Source organism: Anopheles maculipalpis, chromosome 2RL, assembly GCF_943734695.1.
Source record: "Anopheles maculipalpis chromosome 2RL, idAnoMacuDA_375_x, whole genome shotgun sequence".
NCBI lineage: Eukaryota > Metazoa > Arthropoda > Insecta > Diptera > Culicidae > Anopheles > Anopheles maculipalpis.
This window is the reverse complement of record NC_064871.1, coordinates 48,319,837-48,340,707: the sequence shown is the minus strand read 5'-3', so window position 1 is coordinate 48,340,707 and position 20,871 is coordinate 48,319,837. Positions and strand designations below refer to the sequence as shown.

The window sequence follows — 20,871 nt, the reverse complement described above, 5'->3', positions numbered from 1 at the left end:
TATCCGGCTCATTTTAGGCAGACTCAACAATCGATCGCACCGCTCCGATCAATCAGTTTAATAGTAGTGACACATTTTTTGCAAGTGAAGTAATCGATCGCAACGCGACACATTTTGTGCTTACGTAAATATTTTTGTACAAAATGCAATAGCAAAAAGAAAAACCAATAAAGGAACAATTTTTGGTTACAAAAAACGAGCAAAAACTATTGTAAGAATTGGGTATAAATAAAGCGGTCTAGGAAGCCTTCGGAGGCAGATAGAGATAGATAGAGAGAGAGAGAGAGAGATAGAGAGAGAGAGAGAGAGCACCCTAGAGAGGAGGTGCAACAAGCTAAACCTTGCGTTAAATTCTGTGTAGAGGTTTGAGTGTCCCCCTACCCAAGGTAAGCCCTCAAACCTCCAACATGCCTATAAGGGATATTCCTTCTGAACATCCGAAGTCGCCTGGCCGACTTGCTCCGCCGATGAGCATCGAGAGTCCCCCTACCAAAGGTAAGGCCTCGATGAAGATTCTCATCTAGAATCTTCAGACTGCCTGGACAGTCAGATGAAAGAAAGATATTGGTCCGCGCAGTAAGCAATCACGTTGTTTCGTTCTCGTCGCTATTATAAGTACGAAATTCTTCTTCTCCACCACATGGCGACCGTCCGAGTAATTTCTTCTTCTCCACCACACCGATGTATTTAGTAAAAATGTTCGTAGCACACTCGAACCCACCCCTCTCTCATTCAATATTGCCAAAGCTTCGGCACTAAAGCTAGTTTGTGCTATATCCACATTGGTTAATACACTAGAACAAAATAGGTCGGCGATGGAAACGGTTCCGGAATTTGAGTTAAAATATCATCAGGAATTGAAAACGGAATCAGGTCTGAAACGAAATAGGCTTCCTAAATTTTTTTCGGGATAGGTTCCGAAATTGATTTCGATATCGGTTCCATGGGAATTGACATCGAGACAAGATAGTTCCGATTCCGAGTGCCTATCACTAGACTGTAGAAATTAGCAAAAACAAGAAACATAAACATTGTTGAAAATGCATTAATAAAAAGGAAAACCTCTTTTGGAAACATATTTCGATGAAAAAATAAATATGTAAGCAAAAACCATCGTAAAACCCGAATATTTGGTTAGTCATTCTTCACAATCGGGAAGTGATTCGGATGACCTTTTTCCTGAGGTATGAAGACATCCGTCGTAGTCGTCTCTATCGTCAAACCGACTTTCTGCATCAAGAGTCTTCCTATCCTCGATAAGGCCTCGATGTCTGAAAAGTTCCTGTGTGGAAGATTCTCATCTGGAATCTTCAGTCGGCCTGTTTTTGAGGATCTTAATCTTAATAATAATCCAATCCAGATTCAGTTAGAGGATTAAACTAGAATTTACTATTAACTTAATTGGCTGAAGATGGGGTGGCCCGGTATTTTAGGCGACAACGGCGCCGGTCTTTAAACAGCAGGATCGGGATTCAAATCCCATCCGGGCCGTCCCCTCCCGTAGTGAGAACTGACTATACAACTACGTGGCATCGGAAAGTCTAGTTAGTCATTCGAAAGCCGTTGTGATTTTAGAAGGTTGTTCAGTCAAGAATAAGAAGAAGAAGAAGTCTTAACAAATTGTTACAGCAAACATACAAGAAATAAAGCACAAAAATAAGATAAAAAAGCAAGACTGATAAACATTATCCTGTCACAAATGCTAAACAAACTAGAGAATTTTTCAACTTGCTTGTAATAATAAAAAAACCTTTATTTCTTCAATTTCTCTTTTCACACTTAAACGTACGAGGACACCCATACGTTTGCATAGAAATACGAATCACGTCTCCTTTCCTAGTATATATTGTCCTGTATCCAATCGACAAAATCTGCCACGTTCGTGTACACGCCTGGTATACCAGCAGTGCCACACTTTTGGGGTCCAAAGCTAACCACACCGATCAGATACCACGCACCAGTAATCTGTCGCATCAGTGGACCTCCTGAGTCCCCGCTACACGTATCCTTACCACGTACACCACCGGCACACATGTGGGTTGCTTTTAGCAAAATTCCACCCCGCCGATAAGCAGGAGCACAATCTTGCAAGCTTGTAACGTTCATCGCAACCTTTAGCTTTTTCTCACTCGCCGTAGCTGTTTCCGTTTTACCCCAACCGGCTGCCCAACTGGGCTGTCCAACGTGATCGCGGCTGCGCAACGATGCGCTCCACGGTAGACAGATCGGGCGTACTGTTTGGGAGTAGCGCACCTGTCGGGTGAAACGAATCAGCGCGATATCGTTGGCATTGCTCTGGTCCTTCGGATCATAGTTGTTGTGGACGACAATCTGCTCTACGTCCAGATCGATCGGTGCATGCGAGCAGAAGTCATTCTGACAGTCGTTAGCGGTAGTCAAATCCCACTCACCAAGCCGCACACGATGGCTACCAAGAATTGATAAGAATTTCACAATGAAAGCAAACTTCACTGGGTCAAACTCTTCAACCCGAATACTTACACCTTCCAGCCACGAGGGATCGACTTGATGCAGTGTGCAGCAGTGACAATATAGCGCTCATTGATAAGTGATCCTCCACAGTGAAAGCCGAAGCTTCCGTCCGGCTTTTCAAATTCGATCAATGCTGTCCACGGAAATTCATCAATCTCCGTTGGTTGACCACCAATAACACGATCGGCCACTTGCAAGCCACAGTGTGGAGATTCTGGCAGTGAACTTTTCTTACTCGACACCGTACAGCAAACCTACAGATGTTACCACACAAGAAGATTGAAGCTGTCAAACGCTTTGCTCACCTTATAACACCATCTCGGCTCACTCACCAACGTTTTCCGCTCCAACATTCCACAACGGCTCTCTGTGAGGAACCTGGTATCATCCGGCGTTGGCACCGGCTTATTGTAGATATCGATCAGCGGTTGACACTCCCGGAACGGGATACACTCGCCCGGTTCTCCAACAGGAGTAAGACATTTTTGACCCAATTCTGGTACAAATCGAAACGAGCAAAGATAAACCAAATATAAATGATGTTTACTAACTCAGAACCAATTCATACCGAGTGCTGCAACACTTGACACTGTCCACCATACAAGAAACGCTGCACGGCCAAACATGATTGTGCGACGATTTGATGCTGACCACCGATGCGTTCAACCGATGGACGAAGACTATTGTAAACGAAAAAAAGCATTAACATCAGCAACTGTCGACAGCTTCCTTACCTCAACACCATGTCCGCGATTACGCATAGTGCTATGTATACAACAACCAGTTTCTAGAGGACCAGTTTTGAATTCGTTTGACCTCTGACAGTGTGTATTTTTGCTAGGGTTTTCCGATAGGGGCGATCAACCAAACCATACTTGTTTATTTTATGTTTTGTTGCTTTCGATTGGCAAATGACAAATATCTTTTGATCGTTATTTTATTGATTTACATCTTAAATCGAACCTATGTTATCATCATGTCGAGAGTAATTTTATTTGATTAAGTTTAAATGTGATATAAGTTTCAATTGATGATCAAAGACTTATCGTTGTAAAAAAAGCCATGTTTTTTTTAAACATTGTGTTAAAATCGTTACCAACCAGAACAGTTCAACCGTATTCAACTCTTCATGAGAAGTTTAGAAAGTATTTCAAGGAAATGCGAACATCAGGTTTATTTCATCCGAATATTTTATTTCTACGATTTAGATTAGTCACTTACACACACATATTACATGTCACTTTGTTGCGTGTAAAGCAATCGGTCGTTTGGCTTTCTAGTACACATTGTCCCGTATCCAATCGACATACTCTGCCGTATTAGTGTACACACCCGGTACGCCGGCCGTGCCACACTTCTGTGGTCCAAAGCTAACCACACCGATCAGGTACCACGAACCGGTGAACTGTCGCATTAGTGGGCCACCGGAATCACCGCTGCATGTGTCCTTCAACCGTGCTCCACCGGCACACATTTGCGTCGAATCCAGGGAAATGCCACTGCGCTGATACACCGGCGCACAGTCCTTCAGGTCGACAACATTCAGTTCCACCTTTAGCTTCTTCGTGCTAGCAGAGGCAGTCTCCGTTTTACCCCAGCCGGCAGCATAGCTCGAGAGTCCCGAGTGCTTACGGTTACGAATGGAGGCAGACAGAGGCAAACAAATGGGCCGAACCGTTTCGGAATAGTGAATTGCCCTGGTGAAGCGAATCAGTGCAATATCGTTGTGGTGGCTCTTATCCCGTGTATCGTACCCGGTGTGTACAATGATCTTCTCGATGTCCAGATTGATCGGAGCGCTGGAGCAGAAGTCGTCCTCACAGTCGTTGGAAGAGTTCAGATCCCATTCGCCCAAACGTACACGATGTCTGTAGATAGAGAGCATTAGCGTTAGTATGCATGGACGCATCGTGGGTACGCGATCTGTTCACACTTACACCTTCCAGCCTCGAGGAATCGAATTGATGCAGTGGGCAGCGGTAACGATGTAACGCTCATTGATGATAGAACCTCCACAGTGGAAACCGAACCGTCCATCCGGTTTCTGGTACTCGATCAACGCCGTCCACGGGAACTCGTCGATTTTTGTTGGCTGTCCACCAATCACGCGATCCGACAACTGGATACCGCAGTTCGGCGGTTCTGGCAGTGAAGTTTTTCCAGTGTCCTTCACCCCTGCACAACATACCTGTTTTTAAGCATTTAAACAAAAGACTCGGAGTTAACTCAATAGTTTCTTAATATATTCTCCTAGAACTGGTTTATGGTATCATTTCCTGAGCTTGATAATTTATTATTTTTTTGTTTTGTCTTGTGCCACCACACTGAACCGGTCCGGTATCCAATTGGTAAATCAAATATAGTAAAAAGTTGCTGAAGCGATAGGTGCTAAAAACAAACACTACAACTGTTTTTTATCTTTCCTGGTAAAACTCACCAATGTTTTGCGCTCGTAAACTCCACAACGACTTTCCGTCAGAAATTGCGTATCGTCCGGTGTATTGATCGGTTTGTTGTAGATGGTGATCAGGGGTTGACACTCTCTAAATAGGACACATTTACCAGGCTCGCCCACAGGATTCACACAGTCTTGACCGAGTTCTAGATCGGTGAAAACATTAATTAACTTATCATTCGATGACAAAAAAAAAATTAATGTAATCTTACCTAACGCCTTAACACTTTGCCCTGCCACTGCGAAGAGGGCAACGATCAGCAAACCCATCATTCGTTTGCCGGTCATATTTACTCTAGTATTGATGATTGAACTCTTGATCTGTTCTCACACGTATAGACACAGTGGGATCCAATTCCCTGGAACAATAATTTCCTTCTGCACTGCTGTCTATCTTGATGCACAACCGTTGCTCCTCAGCGTTGGCGGAGGACTGTATCTGCCAGAACCATCGGTCTATTTTCTAAGGTATATTCAATCACAGCCACCGCACGACCACAACGATCTGTATTCTCGGTTTCACAGTGTGCTTTGCAGCGTAATCATCTCAGCTTCCACCACCGTGCACCGTTCGCTACCACCAAGACAACCATCGTGGCCAAAAAACCTTCAATCGGCGATAACCTTCCCTTTGCCGAGTGAACCTTCCCCACACTTGAAATGGTCCGCGTCCAACCTCCGAGCTTCTTGTCACTAGCGATCATCTTCATCCCGCTCAGAACAGGTTTTGTTTTGCAGCAACTTGAAGCCTCGATGGAGGTTCATGGGGGAGCGGTGCGTGGACTCATCAGCATATGGTTTAGACGTCTCTGGAGGGAGGGCTCGTATGCGTAAACTTGTTCTGCCGGGATCCAGATCTTGCACGACGACCACGATGACCGTGACAGTTTACAACTGCGAACGGTTATCCCCATTCCTGTTGAAATTTGGCTCTCCATCTCTGCCCTTCCCGTAAGCTCTGGGAGGCATGCACTACTCTCTCGGGCATTCCACGCTGCTGGACGCGTGCCCACTTTTTGCCTCTGGATCAATTTGTTGTCCGTATGATCGGGGAATTCCCAACACAAACACCACACCGGTTGATTACTAAAATGCGCGATGAAACCGGCTACAGTTGAGCGAACCGATACGTTTGTTACGAGCTCGCACTCCTGCTGAGTTGTGTGTGTGTTTTGTTTCGTCTTGCTGTGGGGAATGAGATGGGTTTTTTTGCAGATTCTCAAACTTTCCCATGTAACTGATTTACCTCACCTTTGTTGGAACTATCTTCTTGCTAATCGATGCTAATCTTGTCCTTTTTCAGAAACATTACAAATCCAATTCTGCTTGCTGTAGAAAGGTTGGTAATTCTTTTTGAATTTCTGATTCTCCCTTGACCAAGTCACTTTATTTGTAAGTCATACAACCACTAAGTTCTGCACCGGTGGCTTCAGTGCTGGCTTGCGCCGAACAGTTCGATGCGAACCACCGCATCTTACAGCTATCTATCATTTAATTTCGTTTCAAGGAGCTTCTAATTGTATTTTTTTTTTCAATACCGGTTTCTGTGCAAACGATGCACTGCAGGCCCACCAGTAGTCGGATTACTTCCGGTAATCTAATCGCAAGGCTGCTGGTTAACCTTCATAAGCTCTGCATAACATACGATCCGTTGTTTGCCACTTTAACTATTTCGTAAAACATCACAACACAACACAACAAAAGCATTGTCGTGGCCAAAACGGGTTTTTCGTAGTGTTGGAATGATGTACATTTATGCAAGCTGGGTCCTATTCCAAATCGTATCACTATACTTCAACCCCGATAATGACCTCTACCTCACTACTGATAGTCTACGCATCATTCTAAAATAGTATTGGTTCCAGCATTCGTTTCGCGAGATGGTGATCAAAAACTCGGTTCCTCTCTATCTCACTCTCATTCTTGCTCGCTTAGCATCTCTTCTCCTGTCGTTGTTGGCCACCACACTGATCAGAAGATGCTGCAGCACATCGGTATCAGGAGAATCCCTCGGATTTTCTCGGGGCCTGCCCCACCGCACGTACGTTTGGACCACCGATGTGCTAGACCGGTTGGACAGCTTTCGGCACTGCGCTTGCAACGAAACCCGAACATAACCGTGCCAGCGGGCTTACGAAACACACTAGAGTCTGTGGTAGACAGACAGAATATCAGTGCGGTGCTGCCATTGGGAGATCTACGCTGCAGGATTTTTGGTATTTGTTTTCATCGCTTAGCCTCGCAGCTTGTCGGCGGGATTGTCCTTGTCCAGCTGTCGGCGGGATTGTGCGTTTCACCGCGAAATGTATCCCCACACTGGGAGGTTTGTGCTGGTGCTGGTGTGCGTCGGCATCGTGCTCGGATCATCTGAAGCATGTAAGTGAGGCGTCCCAAAAATGTTTAAAACTGGAATTAGAATACATTAATATTCATCATTTGCTGTTGTTGATGGTTTGCAGTGAACCTACAAGATGAATGTCAAACACCGGACGGTAATGCGGGCACGTGTGTGCTGATACGATCATGCCTATCGATTCGGAAGCTATTGCTGTTGAGGGACAAAATGACACCGGAAGACCGAACCTTTGTCCGCAATTCAAACTGTGGCCAGCAGGGCCGTTCGGTGCTAGTGTGCTGTCCATTGGTACGCAAACTAACAGGAAGATTTGACGCCCCGGTCGAGCTGCCACCACCGGGTGAGTGTGGAAAAATGCAATCGGACCGTATCGTCGGTGGTGAGGTAACTTCCTTAGATGCCTATCCTTGGCTAACGCGAATTCAGTACTACAAAGGTAAGATGGATGGATTGTATGTTGTTACTGATTTGACACTAACACATGCGGGTATCTTTTTCGATAATTATAGGTAACAATCGGTACGGATTCCACTGCGGAGGTGTCCTCATCCACAGCCAATACGCGCTTACCGCAGCTCACTGCATTGAAGGTGTTCCGTCTAGCTGGATCGTGTAAGTGTACAACTTCAGAAGCAGAAACCAATGAGCAACAGCACTCAACCTTTCCTATTTTACAGATATCAAGTCCGTCTTGGCGAGTTTGACACAACCACAGAAATTGACTGTGTACTAGATGATTGTGCTGATCCAGTACGTGACATACTTATAAGCGCATACGTAGTCCATCCCGAGTACTACAAACAGAACGGGGCCGACTACAACGATATCGCACTGCTGCAGCTTTCCGAATCGATTGAATTTACCGACTTTATTCGACCGATCTGTCTCCCAGTCACGCCCGCCGATCGTGAAGCCAATCTGACCGGCAAATACGCGAGCGTTGCCGGCTGGGGCCAGACGGAAAACACTACTTCGAGCACGAAAAAGCTGCACCTGAGTGTGCCCGTGGTCGAGAACGAAGCGTGTGCCGATGCGTTCAGCTCGATACAGTTGGAAATTATTCCCACCCAAATATGTGCCGGGGGCGAAAAGGGTAAGGATTCGTGCCGTGGTGATTCTGGTGGTCCGTTGATGCGGTACGGCAATGGACGATCGTCGAGTAGGTACTGGTACCTGATCGGTGTAGTTAGCTTCGGCCTGGAGCAGTGCGGTACGGATGGTGTACCCGGGGTCTACACGCGTATGAGCGAGTACATGGACTGGGTGTTGGAGACGATGGTGTAGCGGAACATGAACAACGTGTTAGCATTGTTACCTTACCGGGAAAAGGAAATATATCCCTGGCGATACATCGAACCGGTGGTGCTTTATATGTTTTATTTTTAGAAAGAACATCAAAATGGACGAAAGAGTATATGCTAATTTATTTATAAATTCAACAGGTTTTCTACGGCTACAGAAGAAGTCCTGTACAGCGAGATTGTTTTTGTTTCTCTTTATTTGATTATAATTTCTAAAGACATTAATTTATGTTCTACAGTTTTCTTCTGAGCTGTGTATATAATAAAGATATCAGGTTTGTGCCAAAGCGTTGTATCTATTTTTAAGGCTTACTGGTCTAACATACAAAAACTAAAATTCCCAACTGCTGCTTTCCTTGAAAAAAGCCAGCCATGAAACGGCTTTCTATAGGATAGGCTATAAGTTTAAAGTTGAGAAAAGTCCAGCTATCACATGTTTTAATCAAGAACGGCTTAAAAATGGGTTGACGAATAAAGTTAGGAAAGAACCAATTACTTAGAGTCACACGCATGTAAACTCAACAATAAAATCTTGCAGGAAAGTTTCCAAAGTTTCTGGCTAAAGTGATGATGCAAATAAATTATCGACAAACGTTTCCAAATCATCCGTGATCTCATAGATTTTCGTTCATACGAAAAATATTCAAAAATGAAACAATCCTATCCCACGACTTAAACGCTATTAGCAGAGCAATATGGCCAGGCCTTCTTTCATGAAATGAAAGTTTTTTAGCAGTTTTGATAATGAAACACAACTCCTCTATATTGCCAAATGGCTTAGTTGTCTTAAACTATGTAGTCCAGTGCCCACGGAAAAAATAAAATAAAACTTGTTTCCACCACCTAAAGGAGTTCCCTAAACACATCTAAACGTATCGGTTCATCACCCCAGCGCCCAGAAAAGAAACATCCACCTGTTTATGTTCGCGATCGCCGAAGGTTAGTCTCAGTTGCACAGTCGAACCGTACGCACCGACAATTTACCTGTCCCGTGCGGTGAACAGGTGTGGAAACGCACCGGACAGATAGCACAGCATCGTATAGACCCGGCGAACGAGATGGCTTCGGAACGTGGCTCTGCACAGGTAGCGGTGTTGATAATTGGCTTCGTCATCGTGTGCATGTTACAATCCAGCGTTGCTCAGTGTAAGTGTGTGTGTCGGTTTGTGTTTTGGATTTGCACTGTCGTGTCGCAGGGAATCCCAAGCAGCTGACATGCAGCGGAATACACCGCCGGACATCCAGCGTAATCGCTGCTAACTGTTTCGATTCCATCGCTTTGCACTCAACCAGATCAAAACCAATGTCGAACGCCAGACCAGAGAGGTGGAATCTGCGTAACCGTGAACCAGTGTCCGCGGATCAAGGCGCTGCTAAACCAACCACTGCTGACATCAAACGTTGTACGTTTCCTCGAAGCAAGTCGGTGCGGAATCCTCGAGAATAAAGTACTAGTGTGTTGTGAGGCTCCAGAATATACCGCTTTGACCAATGGCCAACCAGCTGTACAAACGCAACCACCAGCCACCACAAACGCACCGTTCGTGCAAACGCGACTGCCGGCAACTACATTCCAGCAAACGCAACCGCTTTCGCCAGCCAACGGACCAACCACCGCCGGCAGCAGATGGTCGTACGAGGATCGATTACAGCTTCTACCCGCGGAATGTGGCGTCCAATATACGGATCGTATCATTGGCGGCGAACGGGCACAAATCGATGAATATCCATGGATCGTTCTGATACAACATCGTCGTAAAAGTAAGTGAGAAAAGTAATGACGGAAGTACCGTGCCTGTACCGTGTGCTTTTCTTCTACCATTTCAGATGGGGATTTGAAGTTCCACTGTGGTGGAACACTCATCAACGAGCGCTACGTAGTGACGGCAGCCCATTGCATTAATAGCGTTAAATCATCCTGGACTCTGTTAGTTGCTACGGTGATCTTTCCTCCCTCTACAATTACTAACTTTGCTACTCTGTTGGAATCTTTTTTCCAGTACTGCCGTTCGGTTAGGTGAGTGGGATCTTGAATCGGAAACCGACTGCAGTACGTCGTATGGCGAACGATTGTGTGCCGATCCTGTCCAGGATATAGCGATCGAGAAAGTGATCGTGCATCCCAGCTACACCGTCACAAGGACTTCAGTAAAGAATGATATTGCGCTGTTGCGACTGGCCAGCATTGCACAGTTTAACGATTTCGTACAACCGATCTGTTTGCCGCTCATGCCCGCAGAACGATCAATTTCCTACGATGGTAAACGGTTCGTCGTGGCCGGTTGGGGTCAAACGGAAGAAGGTACGATGCAATACACTGAAACAATTCTATTTACCTTGTCGATAATCACATCGTGTGTATTCTTTTAGCACAACAAAGTCGCTATAAGCTGTTCGTTGGAGTATCGGGCGTTCCGGTGCAAGCTTGTCGGCAGCAGTACCCGGAAGCTAACATCGATCAGACCCAGGTGTGTGCTGGCGGTAAAGTAAACATGGATTCTTGCCGTGGTGATTCCGGTGGACCGCTAATGTACGTTGGTCAACGCAATGGAGAAGGGGTGCTGTATCTGGGCGGCGTGGTCAGTTTCGGGAAACGATGCGGGCTCGAGGGAGTGCCAGGTGTGTACACAAGAGTTAATCAGTACATTGAATGGATCGTTAGTAATCTGGAACCATAGGAATGCGGTTCCGATTAAACATGAACAGTGACGAATTACACTTCTGCGTATTTACGCTAAAAAATAATGCTAACTACACAAACATACCTCCAATTACACTGACAACGGTTCAAGTTTACTCTCGATCCAATCCACGTACTGTCCGACTCTGGTGTAAACCGACACACCTTCAAAGTTCGCACAACTCGATAGTGAGCTAAGCACACCAACGACCTCATGAACCTGTCGTCTCGGATCGAGTACGGTTGCACGTATCCCCGTCAAACTACCACCAGCATCCCCAATCGTTTGCTCACTAGAAACGGCACATACAAAGTTGTACGAGGTTCCCGCTACCGCCGGCACGTACCATTGACAGGCCGTCTGATTTAGTGGAAAGTAATCGGTGAGCAGCTTGTACCGGCTGCCCAAAGTCTCTAATGATTTTGACAAACATACAGAAGAAGCACCATCAATAAACAAATATTTGCCAACTATCTAACAACGCTAACCTACCGCACACATTTTGGTTCCAGCCAGAAGCGCTATAAATGGTCGTTTCATTAAGCACCGGTGACTCTGGTAGACAGATCGGGAAGACCCAATCGTTAAACTGTACAGGTTGAGAAAGTTTCAGCAAAGCAATATCATTTCGCCTTCCTGTGTAAGATTCGTGGAGGATGACTTGTGCTACTGGCACATCGTACGACGGTTCAGCACATACAAGATCGTCAGTGTCTGGTGACAGAATGCAGTCGACCGAGGACTCCAAATCCCATTCACCAAGGCGCACTGTTAAGCTGAGAATGTAGTGACAGAGAATATGTCAGTTCGTGAAATTGTGTCCGCAATAGAAAGAACTTGCCTTTTCCACGCTGCAACATCATCCACACAACTAGCTGCTGTTAGTACGTACTGGGCTGCGATAAGTGTACCACTGCAGTTGAAATTGCTGTCATGTGCTGCGATTGTGTGAATGGAAAAGGGATCTAATTTTTATCCAAAGGCTTATCTTTTATGTGTTAAAAATCATACCTTTATTGCCATAATGGAGAAGTCCGGTCCAAGGATGATGTCCAATAGTATGATTAGTCAGCTTCACTTCCGATTGCAAACCACACACAGTAGCAGATGTTCTGGAAGGTTCAGTTTCAGCTGGCCGTCTATCCTCGGCATTCACTCGAACAGTTGTGTTAATCCCCTTATCAGGCCCTCCTACATTACCCACTGGGAGAAGCGAGCTTTGGGGACAACAGACGAGGGCTTTCCCGTCCGCTGTTCGACCACATTCCGTACCGTACAGATATTGGATGTCTTCATTTGTATGGACCTCTTGGCGGAGCATTGTCAGTACAATGTCGCACTGCCTTACCGGTACACAGCGTCCACGTTGTTGTCCTTCGGTGATGCATAGCTGTCTAAATGAATCTAGAAGAGGTGATATTTTTGAACATTATGAGTAGAGGCACCTTTCGATGAAGTGCTACTTACGACGTCCTCCGTGTGTTGTTACATGAAACAGAACCAATGCAACCAAACAAAGCCACTGGCATCGGGATAGCCAGCAATACATTCTCTTACGACCGCAGTTCAACACTGAGGGCTAAACTGATAACTAGCACGCTGTGTAGGTCACACAGCTGAATGAGTAAATTTACAAATACTAAGACAGGTTACAGATTACATGGTATTTTTTCAACTGATACCTTTACCACTATATGCAAAAAATACCTCACAGATGAATCTTTCTTGTGAAACTTTAACTATTAATCTCACCAGAACTCGATCGTATTCCGCATGGGACAAATAAACAAACTGCTCCCCTTCATAAACACGATCCCGTAGCGTACGTCATCAGACCAAGGTTTCGTTTTCCGAAACTGAACGTGTAAACCATCGGGTCAATTATTATCAAATTACCCCGGATTTAGGATCGCGAATTATCGATCGACGAAGATATGCTTTAGCCCGAAAACCAGCAATAATTCATTTTCAACCGCTGTCATCTTTCCCAACCGAACGATGGGACGAGTTATTTCAACGAAATTGATGCCTGATTTAAACTAGAATGCAAATGCTTTCCCTCCGTTGCTCATTTCCATTTAATTAAATTTTCCGATTTCATTCTCTCAGCTGCTCAGTGATGTGTTCGTAAAGTTCGTGGTACAAAGTCTGGCCAACTCCTTTTCATCGGTTTCGGTCAGTGAACTAAAAGCCGTGTCTTTCTTCAGTAACTGAATCAACTTAGCATAAAGTTATCGGTAAAAATGCATAAACGAATGGACATCCTTCGGCTGTGAATTTTTCCTTAACAATTCAGATAATCAGTTCTGCTTCATTTTTTTTTTTTTTTTTTGCACGCATTTGCATCCGAGCGAAGAAAAACCGAGGCGAGACAGCGTAGACGGTATAAAATATTGATTCTGACGATTGTTTATTAATGAAGCCTGACATGCTCGATTGAAGCGTTTACAATCGATTACATTTGCAGCCCTTTTTGCCCGTAGCGGGTTTATGATAATACGGAAACGGGTTTGATGCTAGACGTCCCGGCTCTAGCACGTTGATTTGATAGGGCACTTCCAGGAAGGATATGTGTTGAGTGATTGATTTTTGAAAGGTGTTTCGGTGATCCACTTTCATGTACAAGTTTTTAGTCGAGTGAAGAACAAGAAAAATGGGATATTGTCGAAAACATTTCAACATGGAGACACAATATTTAGAACTTCTTTGTGACTACTACTTTAAAATGTTGATAACTTCTTTTCAACTCGTTATTCACTGGCGTTCGTCACCAATATTCTTACACGTTAGTAATACTTTTCGTCATACGGATCGATCAAACCTGCAAAAAAAAATGAAATACAAAAATAAAACAACATTAGACATAAGTTATTAGCTGGTACGTCACACTCACACTCAACATTGAATGGGTACAGAACGACATCTAAACAAACTACGACACCAAACGACGAATCCAACGAATAAAGCAACCAAACCCACAACAGGCGCTGAACATCCAATCTGGTGCGAACCCTTTACAACGTGTCCATACGCTTAAGCTTACACAAATCCACATCCGAAACTTCGTCCTTGTGGAACTGTATCAGCACCAGCTCGTACGTAATGATAGCCCCGGTCACATTTAGCACCAGTTTGCGGGTCATGCTGAAAAACTTGAGCCCCGTCAGGGCGACTGTATCGGTCGTCACTTCCTCGGCAAACCGTTTCGCTTCCAAACACCAACCATCGCGTGGTATCGTTCGCAGGACTTCGATCGGCCGCTTCGACTCATCGTTCACTTCCGCCGCAAACATGGCGACTGCTAGCGTGCGTCCGATCAGGATAATCAAATTAAACCAGAAGTACACCGTATGTACCAAGGTGGGTCGCGAGCTGGAACGATAGTAAGTTGTGCGATAATTATGGATTCGGTTTAGGTCGGCTTCGACTTCAGCAGCCCTTACTTCATGCTGTTGAGAATTTGGACACAGATAAAAAATAGATTGTTTGAGATGGACAGCATTGTGATGGCGGAGATGTGGTCGTCCACGGTCGTTACAAGATCGCACACGTTTCGGTACTTTTGCCGCTGTTCGCCCCAAAACTGTTCCGTCTTTTTCTGTATTCAAACAAAAATTGCATCAAAACTCTCAGTGCCCATAAGGTAGACTAGTTTCTCACTACCTACCTCGCGTTTGTGCAGAAACAGAAACTCGTTAATGCGGCGAAACGAATGCGACAAACCCATGCTAATAACGATCACAAACAGATCCACATAGCTCCAGATAAAATTACATATCACGTTGAAGAACTTTGTCAAAAAACCACGCAACGTCGAGTAGGAAAAGTAATAATACACGAACGCAAAGTTCGATTTGAAGAACGCTTCGTACGGATCGTGTACTGCGGGGCAATTGTTCGAGTAGTGGACGGCTGACACGATCGACAGCAAATGTTCGGAGAGTGACAGTGTCATCACGATGATTGAGCACAGCTTTATCCGGTACGCCAGAACGGCACGCTCAAACAGGTCCTTTTGCGGCGGCAATGAGTCATCAACGCGGGTCCACTTTATCATCAACGCTGGCCATTTTTGGGCTAGCCTACCGAACCGATACATCGCGTACAGATTGTAACAGTAAAAGAAGGCCGTTACCATCTTCTGAAAGTGATAACGCATGCTGGCGAAGAAGTACATCGACATGGCGGCGAGGAAGCCGATACCGACGGTACAAAAGTACGTATAGAACGCACGACCACTCGTGTACGAGAAACGTAGCTTTCGAGGATCCTTCGCTAGGATACCGCGCACTGGCATGATTGAGAAGAGCTGTGCCAACATCAATACACCGCGCACCGCTTCGTGAAAGGTGCCGTTGTACATCCAATCTTCACGCCCAGCTCGCCTTGGTGCCTTTGGCCAGCGGATCCAGGTAGTGCACCATCTTTTCAGTACGGTGTGCCAGGTTGGTTGTATCAGTGGTTTTGTGTCATGATTTTCTCCCACCGGAAAACCTATCTTTTTTCGCTTCTCACACACCAGCTCATCGATTTGAAGGCTTGAAAGAAGGGAAAAAGAGTTGGGTTAGTAATAACTTATAAACAACCTGCAGTAGTACCAGTAGCTACCTTATTATATTATTTCGTCGTAGTAGAAGCTTGTTTTCCAGCAGTTTCAGAGCCATTTTGTACTTGTAGCGTAAAGCACGTTCAAATTACTAATGGTCAGGCATGGCAAGCTTTTGAGCGTGTGACACTTTAAAGCTGAAGCTAATTTCCATAAATAATACGATAATTATTACCCTACGGATCGGGCAGTGTACAATCCTGTATCACATGTACTGATCTACTCCATAAACAACGTTCCATTAATCAAAACATTTGACGTTATCCCTTTCGTGACTACGAAATACTGACAAAACTTTTTGCTATTAGTTTGAAAATTATTGCTGCTTAACATAACATACATCATGTTTTGATAACATCCAAATATACGTATCAGTTTCCCATCTTGAATGTTAAATCTAAGAAGATTCGTTTAAAGCTTTGTTAGTGCAAAAAAGAGATTCCATCTTCGCTTAGTTGTAAAAGGATAAAAAGTCCTGCCTAGGGATACAACCAAGTATAGGGAAGCCAGTATTAGCAGACCCAGGTCTCCCGAGATTGTAGAGCTAATTGTGAAGAAGATGAAGAAGTAATCACTGTTTCATATTACTGTAGAAAAGTAAACTCACATGATACAATCAATCTCGCTGCTGGGACTAACCAACTTTTTCCTCTCTTCCAACATTCGTCAAGACGTGGTATCCAAAAATAAATAGATTCATAAGCTGGTGCTTAAGTAGACTTCTGAAAAACGATTGAATTTCTGTTAGTCCCAATGTCAGCACGTATTATCTCACTTGTATTTTCCAGCACACATGACCCAAGCCATCACATTTCACACACACACAAAAACATACAACCGATCTATGTGAAGAGTTTTATTTATTTTTGTCACATCACTTGTAACTACATCTTTGATGCTTCTTTTTTTGCTCCCGACACATTCCCGAAGTGATCAACTGCGCCAACTAGCTCAGTGTTGACCAGCATCTCAGCGGGTCAAGCTCCAAGTCTCGAGTTTAACCATACGCACGGAACCATCCTCAAGGAATCCTTACTGCACCGTGACTGGACACACTTTCGTAGGCTACTCACGTGCACGGATTATCGTCACCATTTTTGGCTTCCGCTTCGTTAACCTGCGTCAAAACCAACTCGTACGTTACGACGGTGGCTGCGATCTGGAAGTGGCAAGAAAAAAAAAAAACGGAACGAAATCTAGAAAAATGTAACCGATTGGAATAGAACGGGCAAAAACACTTCGGTTGGTGTGAACATGCCTTCAGAATAAGTTTTCGCGTCAAATGGAAAAACTCGTAGCCGGTTAATGCTACCGAGTCATGCTCGACCTGCCGATGGAACCGTTGTACCTGCAACAAAAATAAATTTGGCCTAGTGTTAGAATTCTCTTTCCTTTTCCAAACGCGTATAAGGTTTCAAAAAAACTTCTAAGAGCATGTAATGATAATTTGTTGGGATTGGGAATTAAATGCAAAATCACCCACCTCCTCAGAGCAGTTGAACCCATCCGGCAGGTTGTAGAAAAAGGAACGTGTCCGACAGTATTCGTCATGGATGGCCGAACCATACAATGAAACGGCCACAATGCGGCCAATCAGATGAGCCAGCGAGTACCAGAAGTATGTTGTAACGATGAGTGATGAATTTTGTCTAACGAAAGATGAAACTGTCATTTGAAACTGTACAGAGGACACACTTGAGCGAAATGTTCACCAACTTACTGAAAAACATTCACTAACTGGACGCAGATGAAGAATAGATTACTGGAGTAGGAGATTACGATAAAAGCTCCTACATGGCTATTAACGTCGCGTATTAAGCCTAATACTTGACGGTAGTGTATAAACTGCTCCTTCCAAAAACTGCTCCGATGGTACATCTTTTCCGAACTTCGGAGTACTTCGTTCACGTGGGCTAGATTTGTACGTAGCCCTATAGATACGCATATCAAAAACAAATCCACATAGTTCCAGTACACAGTAAGTAGGGATGTGATGGTTTGTGCTAAAAATCCAATGTAAGGATTGTACGGAACGAAAGAGAACATTTCTGGGAACGCTTGTTTGTAGTGAGCCTCCAGCAGGTTCGGTATCGGACATCGGTAGGCACGATGAAGTCCAGCCGGTTTCGAAAGGACATGCTCAATCAGTGCACTGGCCAGCAACAATACCATAATAAGCACGATCTGGTGAGCACTTCTTCTATAAGAAGCGCTTAGTCTCGGCTGATCAGGTAATAATTGCTCCAACTGCATCCAACGAGACATAAGCTGAGGCCAGTTGCGCGCCAACACACTAAAGTTGAGCGTTATCAGCAAGTTAAGAGTAAAAAACCACCACGACACTGAAAACAACAAGAAAACACTAAGTTCAACGTCAAAATTCAGCATCCTTTTGGTGTACTTCATAGGACGCACTTATTTTCGCAAACTCCACACCACTGTGCCAGAAAGTACCGAATGAAAAACTGGCCATTATGAATGCTCCCAGCTGTACGCAGAACGTGTACAAAGTTCGCAGTGAAAATAATCGCCATTGAAGACTCCAGCAGCGTCCACTCCACACACCGCCGACGGGGAATAGGCCGAAAATTTGAGCCACAATTAATATTGGTCTTACAGAGCGACAGAAGTAATCGCCACCGGTAATAAAACGTGTACGATTTGGACGGTAAAAGTCTCCTAGAACCAAGATTTAATCATTACGCACTGTAGAAACGTGACTCACGTGAATCTTTAGTGTCACAAGTATTTCATCTTACTGTACTCAACTAACTGTCAAGAATTGGCAAAGTTTTCGACAACATTTGCGTCGATAGTCTTCGTTCCGTAGAACGGTCCAGAGCTGGATGTACTTTTTGTACCACCATGATATTTGCGAAAACATGCACTGACGAAGAATGCTTTAGAGTAGCGGAATTTAAATAAACTAACTGACTGGCTTGGCCAGGAAAAGTGTGACACTCATCGTCGTAAATTATTTATTTTGATCAAATGCGCTTGAACCGTTCTAGCTAGTTGACAGGATTTAGACACATGTTAGCATAATGATGAGTAATGCAAATCTAAAGTAAATAGAAAATAAAGTTCAATTTATGTGCCATTTTACACATTCTTATTCTGATTCTTTATTGGCTCTACAACGTCGACGAACCTCGTCTTAGGAGCTCGCCATTTCAGGCTTCTTTGACTTGATTACACTCGTAGCGGGTTCGAACTGGGGAACCCTTATCGAATCGAGGATATTTACAACTACAAAGGCACCATGTGATAAAGCCTCAGGTGTGTTAATAAGGCTGGACGACACTCGAAGAACCGAGCAAAACTAAAGATAAACTGAAATCTATCCTTTATTGGGTCTCGTCTTTCCTCACAAGTTAGAAAATATAGCAGTTATAAACTCAAAAGCTTTTACAATTGATTATTAGGAAGCATTCCATTGTTTCCAACAATTCCCATGGAGCTAACATTTAATTACAAACAATTTTTTTCTGGAATTCTGGGATTCCCAATAGAATTTGAACCTCAGTCCTGCCATGTAAAGACCGGTGCCGTTGCCGCCTCTAAAATGCTAGACTTATTCAGCTTTAAATGCTATGACCCGTAAATTTTATGACCACCATGTACGTTGCAACTGGCACTGTTCATCCAATGTTAACTAACTCACTGTGCCTTACATTTTGTGTCAGTCACAGTCACTATTTATTATAGGATTTTGGGAGAAGATTCAACTTATTATTGTATATAAGTATGACGTCTCTACGCCTTTTTGTCAGTAGGTCCAACTTTTGTGAGAAGGTAATTACGTCCTCATGTTATGGGCCGTGATTTTTGTTATTTGTCACTTTATTTTGTTGAATTCAACGGACCATATGTGGCCCCCTTCAAGCGACTTTTTTACGTTTTACATTAAAGTTAATAGTTAATATTTACAGTTTTACATTGAACGAGTAATTGGTCGCACTGTACGTATACAATTAGGAAAGCAAAGCGCGACAGGTCTGGTTCAAAACGATCACGCACGGCGTTGAATTCGCGGCACATGACGAGAAACGGATCAGAGGCGCCAAAACAAGTTGACATTCCCTTAAGTCAAGAAGTGACCTAGCACGGAGTGATCTAACCGGGACGGAAATGTTGATTGCAGAGAGCAGTGCCGGCGAGTCGATACGATTGTCAAGAAGACCTGTGACAAAAAGTCTCTGCGCGTTACAATTCCGCTGTTTCAGCGACTCCAGCCAAAGTAACGCGCAACGTCCTTTGTAGTCTACCTCCAGCAACGCAGGGCAAAACGTTTAAATTTACGCTGGATGGATTCTAGGCGAGTCAACGAGCGTGCCGTTATGGGCCACTACACCACGGATGCGTATTCCACCACAAACCGAACTAAGGAGCAGTACGGCATCTTAACGGCAATCGCACTTATCGACGCATATCACCAGGACTGGAACGTACTGAGAGTATTCTGGAGTATTCTTCGTTGATACGTCGTTGATACGATTTTAAGGCCAGCATCGTTAGTCCTGTGGCAGGTACTGATAAACTCAACCAGATTGGTAGAAGTCGAACGTTTGGGCACAAACCCGTGCTGAGCGGTGCTGAGGTAGTTTAAGGCAGCAGTAAGAAGTGGCTCGTACATGACCAGCTCGAAAATTTTTGCGTTGGCGTAAAGTGATGTGATGCCGCAATAGTTAAACGCGTTTGGTTTGTCGCCTTTTTTATTTACCGATGTTGTCATGATACAACAGATACTAAATGGTGTACATCAAAATTTGAAAATTAGAATAAGACTAGTAAAATAATTTCTTGAAGTACATATTTTCATATATTTATTTTTCTAACCCATTTTACTTGATTCTAACGTAAAATCACTTATTTCACCATTTCACTTGTTATAAACCTCTACTCATCAATCTACGATCTTCTGAATCTATTTCAGTATTAGAAGTAAAAGCAACTGCATACTTGTTAGCAAATTTATT

The 20,871-nt window shown here is 44.2% G+C and overlaps 5 protein-coding genes across 5 annotated transcripts; 2 read left to right on the top strand and 3 right to left on the bottom strand.

Moving 5' to 3' along the window:
* Nucleotides 1-1,831: 1,831 nt before the first annotated feature.
* On the bottom strand, nucleotides 1,832-3,119 carry LOC126567212 (CLIP domain-containing serine protease B4-like). Its single transcript, XM_050223444.1, has 4 exons — nucleotides 3,062-3,119; nucleotides 2,826-2,989; nucleotides 2,503-2,747; nucleotides 1,832-2,428 (listed from the first exon to the last, which is right to left on the bottom strand). Exons 1-4 carry the CDS (start codon nucleotides 3,117-3,119, stop codon nucleotides 1,837-1,839), a joined length of 1,059 nt encoding a protein of 352 aa, XP_050079401.1. The 3' UTR covers nucleotides 1,832-1,836.
* Nucleotides 3,120-3,662: 543 nt separating this feature from the next.
* Nucleotides 3,663-5,244, bottom strand: LOC126558400 (CLIP domain-containing serine protease B4-like). The gene is made up of 4 exons (XM_050214411.1): nucleotides 5,161-5,244; nucleotides 4,931-5,094; nucleotides 4,431-4,681; nucleotides 3,663-4,361 (listed from the first exon to the last, which is right to left on the bottom strand). The coding sequence occupies exons 1-4, from the start codon at nucleotides 5,234-5,236 to the stop codon at nucleotides 3,770-3,772; spliced, it is 1,083 nt and encodes a 360-aa protein (XP_050070368.1). The 5' UTR covers nucleotides 5,237-5,244; the 3' UTR covers nucleotides 3,663-3,769.
* A 1,992-nt stretch (nucleotides 5,245-7,236) lies between these two features.
* On the top strand, nucleotides 7,237-8,593 carry LOC126558831 (CLIP domain-containing serine protease B4-like). Its single transcript, XM_050214905.1, has 4 exons — nucleotides 7,237-7,324; nucleotides 7,408-7,740; nucleotides 7,814-7,916; nucleotides 7,982-8,593. Exons 1-4 carry the CDS (start codon nucleotides 7,252-7,254, stop codon nucleotides 8,586-8,588), a joined length of 1,116 nt encoding a protein of 371 aa, XP_050070862.1. The 5' UTR covers nucleotides 7,237-7,251; the 3' UTR covers nucleotides 8,589-8,593.
* Nucleotides 8,594-9,656: 1,063 nt separating this feature from the next.
* LOC126558183 (serine protease easter-like) lies at nucleotides 9,657-11,283 on the top strand. The gene is made up of 5 exons (XM_050214149.1): nucleotides 9,657-9,751; nucleotides 9,899-10,366; nucleotides 10,433-10,532; nucleotides 10,606-10,907; nucleotides 10,976-11,283. The coding sequence occupies exons 1-5, from the start codon at nucleotides 9,664-9,666 to the stop codon at nucleotides 11,281-11,283; spliced, it is 1,266 nt and encodes a 421-aa protein (XP_050070106.1). The 5' UTR covers nucleotides 9,657-9,663.
* Nucleotides 11,284-14,297: 3,014 nt separating this feature from the next.
* LOC126567211 (gustatory receptor for sugar taste 64e-like) lies at nucleotides 14,298-18,064 on the bottom strand. The gene is made up of 7 exons (XM_050223441.1): nucleotides 17,613-18,064; nucleotides 17,376-17,541; nucleotides 17,151-17,240; nucleotides 16,966-17,051; nucleotides 14,954-15,824; nucleotides 14,730-14,884; nucleotides 14,298-14,658 (listed from the first exon to the last, which is right to left on the bottom strand). The coding sequence occupies exons 1-7, from the start codon at nucleotides 18,062-18,064 to the stop codon at nucleotides 14,301-14,303; spliced, it is 2,178 nt and encodes a 725-aa protein (XP_050079398.1). The 3' UTR covers nucleotides 14,298-14,300.
* Nucleotides 18,065-20,871: the final 2,807 nt, after the last annotated feature.